Source organism: Ooceraea biroi, chromosome 13 (assembly GCF_003672135.1).
Source record: "Ooceraea biroi isolate clonal line C1 chromosome 13, Obir_v5.4, whole genome shotgun sequence".
NCBI classification, from domain to species: Eukaryota; Metazoa; Arthropoda; class Insecta; order Hymenoptera; family Formicidae; genus Ooceraea; species Ooceraea biroi.
In genome coordinates this window covers 1,972,445-1,981,764 of record NC_039518.1, presented here as the reverse complement: position 1 = coordinate 1,981,764, position 9,320 = coordinate 1,972,445, and the positions used below count along the sequence as shown (strand labels likewise).

The following is a 9,320-nucleotide window of genomic DNA, read 5'->3' as shown; positions in this document are numbered from 1 at the left end:
ATTTAATAAATTGTGCTGCATTATGCTAGTCAAGAAAAATGAACGACTATCGAAAGCAGTAGGTAAAATGGAAAGAGATTGATAAAAAAAGTCAGCAAAATTCGAAAAGTGCGGGGCTACCAAATTTTTCGTTTTTTATTTTTTTTCGAAAACGGTTTGAGATATTGAACTGCGGTTTGCGGCACAATATGGCACAAACGTAGCACAATTCAGCACAATCAAGAAAAAGATGAAATTCAAAAAGTGCGGGGCTAACTTCACACACGTCAAGGACCCTCCGATTGTCTTTCTCTCGATTTCGAATTCCGTCATTTTTAATTGCGCGCGGCATTATAATTTCATGAGCCACGGAGACGACCGAGGCGAATACATCTGCATACCGGTCGGCTACGTTCGAAGTTTTACAGTTGCCCCGTAGTCGCGTTCCGCGTCGCACACGCACGTACACGCATCGTGCGCGTATGTGCGTTCGTCTATCTCGCTGTTTGATCTTTTAATATCGCCGGAGGAAGGGTCGCCTCCACGGTCTTATATACAGGTCTGGAAACTTCGGAGGTGGAGATGGATCATTTTGTGTGTCACTTTTTATTTCTTTAGTAGCCACTAGAGGCGTTGCGATCGATGTTCGCAGGCGGACGAGGGACGTCAGAGGCCGGGGGAATATCTGTCCGTCTTTATTCCACTCGCAGTCTTCACAAAACAATATGATAAATTAATGACGCTTTAAATAATTTAAGACTATAAATGAATTAGTGAAATATGTATATGAAATAAAATTGAGTTTTTATTCTCAAAATTAAGTGTGAATAAAAACGAATCCTTCCGTGATGGAAGAAAATGTAATAAAATTTGTTGAAATGTATTTGAAACTCTCTGTCAATTGACCTCGATTCATTAACATTTCATCATAAATTTTTATATTTTATTAGAAATTTTCGTATTTGATTATAAATTTTATATCTAATATTCCAAAAGTTTGAAAATTTATGATGAAATGATAATGAACCGGGATCAATTGATAGAGATTTTTAAATACATTTTAGCAAAATTTTATTATGTTTTTTCCATCAGGATTTTATGTTTAAATCTGTCCTTTATCTCTTTATTTTATTTTTGCGGGTAATAGCTTTTTCCCACTTTTTCCAAGTAACAATGTCTTTCGGCACTCGAAATAAAGAACGTTTCGATAACTTTTGTGGTCAATAACCGTTTTTCAATGAGAGTCATGAACACACGTGGGTTCTTATCTCCGGTTTTTCAGGTTATATTTATCTGCGGACATCGATGACAGCGACGAGTAGTGGTTATGCTAGAAACTAAATGTGCTTCGAAAAGCGGCCATACTCCCACCACTGAAATTAGCGGTAGTTCCAGACCTGTATGTAAGACCGTGGTCGCCCCCCTCCTCCCGCCCGCCGTCGCATCGTGGCGCCGCGCGCGGCCGTCTCGCGAACTACCTCGGCCGCTCGCTCGCACGCGCGGCGCATAACCCTCGGCCATAAAAAGTTGCCGAGTCTCGGGCGTCTGAGGCTTGCGCGCGCCCGAGGCCTCAGCCTTGGCTTGCCAGCGACTCCCGAAGAGGCGTCCGTAAGCCCACGACGCGACACGAACGGTGCGTCTCGCTCGGTCGCGATTACGACTCCCATTATCGGCGCCGATAATACGCAGTTCGGATCGCACGCTCGAGAGTATGTGCGTTTAATCGCGCGCGCAGTATCGGTGAGGGGAAACGAACGCGCGGCACGAGCACAAGGAAGAGAGGAAGAAGAAGATACATAACAGAAGGAGAAAGATGTCGAAAGTCGCTGACAGGCAGAGCTACGCGCAAACCTACAAACTCGTCGTCGTGGGTGGGGGTGGTGTCGGAAAATCGGCGATCACGATACAATTCATTCAGGTAAGTGCAGGTGCAGATAAGCATGTGCGTTTCATCTCGTCGCGGCCGACTTCAGTGCATTCCGATCATGTGTTAGCGCGCGTCAGATGTACCGATTGCGACTTCGTACTCGATAGATCGACGCAATTTATTCTCGTAAGGCCGCAATTCCGGTAAAAAAAGGCGATAGGTAAGCCCTTCGCGCGTCATTCGTTCTCCTTTTTTGCAACCTCGATTCGATCGCTTAAAAATAGAATCTCGACGGCACGATCGAGTTGACTCGTTAGTGCGTTACCGTCGGACGAACAAACAGACGCGATTAGCGAAATATGCAAAGTATCGCTCGTATAGTGTGACGCGTAACGACACAAGATGCTCGGACGCGCTGGGTTAAAGCATTATGTCATAGTGTGCGAATGGAATCGTCATATATGGTCATATACGCGGCAGCGCCGTGGAGCGTTGATTTCAATAGCCTCGGTACGCGGTGCATGCGTGCGCGCCGCACGTGGCGGCGCTGCGAATCATTGCGCACCGCGCGGTATGTGCGAAATCTTCATTATCGACTGTCGGTATCGCTATTTTGAGATATTTCATTCTCATTCTTATAAAAATGATTCTTTCAAGGTATTATTTTTTCCTTTACGATTAGGGAATGCAGCATTCTGATTTCTCTTTTGCAGAGTTACTTCGTGACCGACTATGACCCGACGATCGAGGATTCTTACACGAAGCAGTGCGTTATCGACGATGTGCCGGCTAAGCTCGACAGTAAGATAACTGCAAATCAATTCATGCTGTGCTTAGAATAATAAATTTTTAAGTTTGAGTTTTTAAAAGAACTTTGTATTTTTCGTTTAATATTTTTATGTTTACTAGAGACAAGTAAATTGTATATAATTTCTGTGTGCAAAAATATTTAATAGTTAAAATATTTGTGCGTTTTAAAACCCAAGAATTATATTTCAGTATTGGACACTGCTGGCCAAGAAGAATTTAGTGCAATGCGTGAACAGTACATGAGGAGTGGCGAAGGCTTCTTACTTGTGTTTGCCGTTACCGATCATTCATCCTTCGACGAGATAATGAAGTTTCACCGGCAGATTCTTCGGGTTAAGGATCGAGATGAGTTTCCCATGATGATGGTTGGAAACAAGGCGGATCTGGATTATCAGAGAAGTGTAAGCATCATCGCAAAATTACATATGACTTGAATCCCTCTGTCACTTTTTTTCTTACAGAGAAGATATTATAATCGTAATCGTAAACAATTTTCTTCGAAAGAAAATGATAAGCAAAAGCAAGAGTGGTCTGCCTATAATTACCTGTTTATAATTAATTTTTTTAAATAATTAATAATTTAATAATTACCTGCTTATAATTTTCACAATTTCGTAATGCGTTTGGATTTCTGTTCTAGGTATCGGTCGAAGAGGCACAAAACATGGCACGTCAATTGAAAATTCCGTACATCGAATGTAGCGCTAAGTTACGGATGAACGTTGACCAAGCTTTTCACGAATTGGTGCGAATTGTTAGAAAGTTCCAGCTGTCGGAGCGGCCACCGCTGAAGCAGAATTACAAGAAAAATAAAAAGAGGTGTTGCATGTTGTAATAACAAGGTTATTATCGTTACATGGAAAGATGCTTTCGTTCGTTAAAGGGGTCGTATCTTTGGCGGTGAGTTCTGATCCTTCAGTTCAAATGAATAGATTGAAATTCGATTCAAAGAATTTAATTGATATCGAAACGATCGATTGTCGGATATTTCGTGACAATAAACAGTCTCGGACTGCGCACAAAAGCAAAACGAAAAACGAATACGAACTCTGAATATCTAAAAAAAATCAAAAATCAAAACTGGCTCGCAATTAATATTGCCAAGCAAATGAATTATTAGAATAAATAAACTATAAAGCCGAGTATTATTCACGTTTGTGTTACATTTATGAGAATTGTTTAAATTGTATTTAGAGTTAACTCGATATATTTATATGTAGCACTCTTAGCTGTTGAAATTTTCGTGTTGTTACAATGAAATTAGGAAGGGGCCAACATAACAGTTTTAATTCACAGCACAAAATTATGCTATTATATAATAATATATTCCAAGATCCTTGAAAATTTTCTGCTTGACGGGGATAATCGTGTAGGAAGTATAAATATTTTTATAAATATAAATCTCCCGCTCTTTATCATCTACTAATTATGCTTCGATGATGTCTATATTTATTATTATTCGAGTGGCACTTGTAAAACCATAACGCGACTTGTGATTACAATACCATACATCTATGGAGAGATATAAAAATGTGTTCAGTAAGTTTCGATTTCACCAGCAACGAAGTGTCCTTTTACTTCTCGTAGAATTCTCTCGCGTCTCACTCTTTGCCAGAATTTCACTCGTTGTCGGTGATATCGATATTATAAAATATAACTAATAAGGATAACGATTATGAAATGTACTAATAATAAAATACTAGCTTTAATAATGTAATTATAATAACACACGGTACATCGGATGAGAGACTAAAAGTTGTGGCGGTATTTCAACAAGGAACATTACGAGCGTTATCACGAGTTTTAAATATCAATTATATAGCGAAAGTTCGTTGAACATGAAGGAAATTATCTGCTTGAGTAAATGGATCGTTCTAAGTACAAATAAACCAGTTATACGGTGAAAGATCGCCATAATTTTTCATTTGTCCGATACATATATACACACACACACACACACACACACACACACACACACACAGGGTATTTCCTCTAACTGTAGCACTTAGAATATCTCTGCTTCCTTTGATGATATGAAAAAAGTCAAAGGGCAAAAATTGTTCGATTCAAAGAGACTAGTACTCTGGTAAGAAAATTATTTTTTTTAATCTGACCTTTCACAAGATGTCAAGGTCATGAACATTTTTTTAAACGAGATGGTATATTTTCCTTAACGAAATGATGTAGCTTGTAAAAAAACAAATTCAACCATACAGAATATGTTGACCTTCAAATGACTTTGAACCACAAAAATCACGTTTAGGAAAAGAAACTATTTATTGTATGTATAACTACAAAGATATAAGGTGTTGTCGGAATATCGCGATAAACTTCATTTGCACGGAACATACTCAACGAATCATTTCCTGATCGCTGGATTGGACATGGTGGAAGAATTTCTTGGCCGGCTCGATCACCAGATCTTACGCCTCTTGATTTTTTTCTTTGGGGACACCTAAAAACTGAAGTTTATCGCGATATTCCGACAACACCTGAAGATATGCGAGAAAGACTTCAGCGTGCGTGCACCGCAATTACTCCGGAATCTCTCAAAAACGTAAAACAATCGTTTACTCATCGAATTCGAAAGTGTATGGAAGTAAATGGTGATCATTTTGAACATCTGTAAAAAAGGTATATCTTTGTAGTTATACAATAGAGTTTCTTTTCCTAAACGTGATTTTTGTGGTTCAAAGTCATTTGAAGGTCAACATATTCTGTATGGTTGAATTTGTTTTTTTACAAGCTACATCATTTCGTTAAGGAAAATATACCATCTCGTTTAAAAAAATGTTCATGACCTTGACATCTTGTGAAAGGTCAGATTAAAAAAAATAATGTTCTTACCAGAGTACTAGTCTCTTTGAATCGAACAATTTTCGTCCTTCGACTGTTTTCATATCATCAAAGGAAGCAGAGATATTCTAAGTGCTACAGTTAGAGGAAACACCCTGTATAAAGTCTATAATATGACAAAAACAAAATTTTACAGCGACGTAATATCATACTTATGAATAATTTACACGAGTATATACATTATATATATATATATATATATATATATATATATATATATATACATATACGCGAAATACTCTTGCAACAGATTGCGGAGAGCCAAACATGTAATAAAAAAAGATTCCATTTATTTTTGTAACCGACCTATATTTATATGTTTGTAAAAAGGTGTCTATATACCCAGACTGATCTTTAAATCTAATCTATCGTATGTAAAATAATTTCTGTAAACCAAATAATATCGATATTAATCGTCACTCTACGGTATTTCCAATTCCTCCCGACGTTACTCTATCGTATAAAATACTTTTCTATTGTGTGCGAGTGTGAGATTCGATAACGCGTAACGCGTGAGCGAGTGCTACAGGTGCGGAGCGATTGGCAAGACGAGTTTCGATTTGGACATCCCCGTAAAGCAACGTGAGCGTCACGCGCTATACGGAGCGACGCAACGCATGCACGGGGAGCGACGCGATCTTGTTTATCCTGTTCCACTTCTGATCGTTTAATTTATAGCGATATTATGCGGCTCGCGTAACAAAACGCATCGATTATCAGTGTGCCGCATCGCGATACGGCAAGTCGATAACCGAATAACGATATAATATAAACGCCTCTGCAACGGCACATTTACCCTAATTTAGACGCTGACCGATCAGGGCGCAAGGTGGTCAGACGGGATTTCCACCGGGGCTATTCTTGACCAGACCGGGCTAATATTGACGCCATCTCGCCACGTGATTACCTCCAGTCATGCCGGTACCCCGTAACAACTATAAATATTAGTTCCACCATCACGGATCTCTCCACCGCGGCATTCCGCACTGAATTACGCCGCGTAATGTTCTAACGTGTCTGTCCTGCGTGGATTCCAGGTAGACTCGAGCATACATATAGAAGCCAGAATCCCATAATATTGAAATCGGGATGTCCTTATTTTTGTTTTTTACTTTTTAGAATCCTCGACTTCCACGTTTCCGAGTGCCACGCAGGACGATTTTGTAATTCCGAGCGTCACGTGTTATAAAAAAAAGAAGTAGTCTTTCTAAAATTTAAACGAGCACTTTACACCCTCAGAAAGGATTTCTGATAACCAGACGAAAAATATTCTTGACTAATTTAATCGTATTACAAGTATAAAAAATATGAAAATAAAACAATTTTTAATTTAAATCAGTAATTTCTATTCTTCTCTCTCGAATTAAATAAGATTGTCTCACTGTCTCGAGACAAGAGTAACATGTACAAATTTATGCTTATATATCCTTGTATGTAGAATAATTTGATATTAGCGCCACTTTATAGTAGGCTTTGTCCATGTCGACGCATCATTTTCTCACGGTCGCTCGTCGACTCGGCGCCGTCCTTTATTCGGATAAAACGGCCAATATTTATGTGTTGCAATCGAAAATCGGGAAAGTGTTTCTGTTATTTACAATGAATAAGTGCAATACTCTACAAGAAATATTAAAAGATATGGAAATGTAAGTAAGTATATACAATATACTTACTTGAGAAATAAGATTCGAGATAAGACATTTCCACTTATTCATTGTAAATAACAGAAACACTTTCCCGATTTTCGATTGCAACACATAAATATTGGCCGTTTTGTGCAGATTCTACAAATTCTCTTAGAAGAATAGAATAAGATGTCTTTTAGATCTGACAATATTCTGAAATCAAGAATATTTTGAACTTGCTAGAAATTTGTATCTAAATCCTTCTGAGAAAATGAATGAGATAGCACCAAGATTATTTAAATCTAGATTTTCGAATTTTCTATTCAAGATTAAAATATGCTTCTTTTCAATAATAAATATGATTGTCGCTATAGCGATCTTATTTTATGATAGATTAAAGAGTAATAGCATTAAGTCCAGAAATCTTTTCTGTGGGTGTAAGGACAGTGTTTTGTAGTATTTAAAAAAATTCTCTTTGCATACTTGGATATGCAGTAGGAACTTCTTCACTCGCTCGTCTCGCTCGTTAGCAAGGTCGCGGTAACGGTATATTTTTCTGTAAGGCCCATTAACACCAGAAATATCCAAATCAACCGTTCCAAGACGATTTGTTTTACTTTCTCACGGTTCAACGATCGATTCCAAGGATATTTTTATGCAGCATACAGCGAAGAAGCAATTTTTTGATATTTTTCCCGAAAATGCACGTATAATGTAAGCATCGTGCAGGAATCGAGTCATAGTGATGTTCCGACGAATCCTTTTCCTTTTCAGGCACATCGGAAAAAAGTAAGCTTTTACCGTAATCGCTGACAATCAATGCTGCCTTCTTTGTTCGTCGACTCGAGTATTCCGCGGCAAAAACCAGTTTCCAAGTTAGTGCTTTGCTTAGGCTTGGACGTGTGCGTCGCGCTCCTCATGCTTGCATTACACGTACGTCAAGCTGCGGCGGCATAGCATCGTGAAACCCGTATTCGCGAAAAGCGATGTACGATGGAAAACATTATGTTAATAATCGCGTAGCCATGGAAGGTTGCGGAGGTAGTGAAAGGTAGTGTGTCACGCTATAAAAAAGAAGATAAAAGAACGAGACAATATCGCTTCGCGTCTCCTACTCGATCAGCCCGATTGCGAGAGTCGCGGAAAAAGGAAAGGCCGGCGAAGAGGAAAAATTTCGTCGTAGCTTTTCTTTACTTTTTGTTCTTTAATTGCTTAAACAAAAGGTAGAAAGTTTTACTTTTTTTCCGATTCTCTTTCTTCAGTATAATATACCACGTGCGGAATCCGTTTTACTACTTTGTACAAATAAAAAGTCAAGAGAAATAAAGAGATAAAATGGTGGAAATTTGGAGTGGAGAACAAAGCTACATGAAAATAAAATCGATGACCGATTCACGAGGAGCAGCATGGATATCATAAAATTAACGATGCGACATCAAGTTCTTTGAACTGTTCGATCAAAGAACTTTTGGATTCTCGCTCTGGATTGCGCCCCGAGTTCCTTGGACTTAAGAGTTCCGTGTAATAATAACTACACCGCAGGTAGTCTTCGAGGACGAAGAAGAAGAAGAGGAGGAAGAAAGAAGGAGGAGGAGGAGACCCGCGGGATAAAAATAGCATGGTACCGTCGCAAAATAAAAACTAATGATGCGAACCTGCAGAATGACGATCCCGAGAGCCAGACTCACCGAGCAAGGAGGGGAGCAGAGAAGGAGGAGGGCAGCACAAGGAGCACAGGCAAAGGAAAAAGGTCGTTGCCTAAAAGGAAGATCAGGATTTGCCGTTGGAAGAGGAAGAAGAGCAGAGAAATGCTCATGTATCCTCTCCAGCCCGACGGAATAATACATCGATTGTATAGCATCACACCCACAGAAAAGATTTCTGGACTTAATGCTATTACTCTTTAATCTATCATAAAATAAGATCGCTATAGCGACAATCATATTTATTATTGAACAGAAGCATATTTTAATCTTGAATAGAAAATTCCAAAATCTAGATTTAAATAATCTTGGTGCTATCTCATTCATTTTCTCAGAAGGATTTAGATACAAATTTCTAGCAAGTTCACAATATTCTTGATTTCAGAATATTGTGAGATCTAAAAGACATCTTATTCTATTCTTCTAAGAGAATTTGTAGAATCTGCACAAAACGGCCAATATTTATGTGTTGCAATCGAA

At 38.7% G+C, this 9,320-nt stretch overlaps 1 protein-coding gene across 1 annotated transcript; it reads left to right on the top strand.

The window, feature by feature from the left end:
* The first annotated feature begins 1,792 nt into the window (after positions 1 to 1,792).
* Positions 1,793 to 3,730, top strand: LOC105280045 (ras-like protein 2). Its single transcript, XM_011340220.3, has 4 exons — positions 1,793 to 1,897; positions 2,560 to 2,647; positions 2,846 to 3,057; positions 3,297 to 3,730. The coding sequence occupies exons 1-4, from the start codon at positions 1,793 to 1,795 to the stop codon at positions 3,489 to 3,491; spliced, it is 600 nt and encodes a 199-aa protein (XP_011338522.1). The 3' UTR covers positions 3,492 to 3,730.
* Positions 3,731 to 9,320: the final 5,590 nt, after the last annotated feature.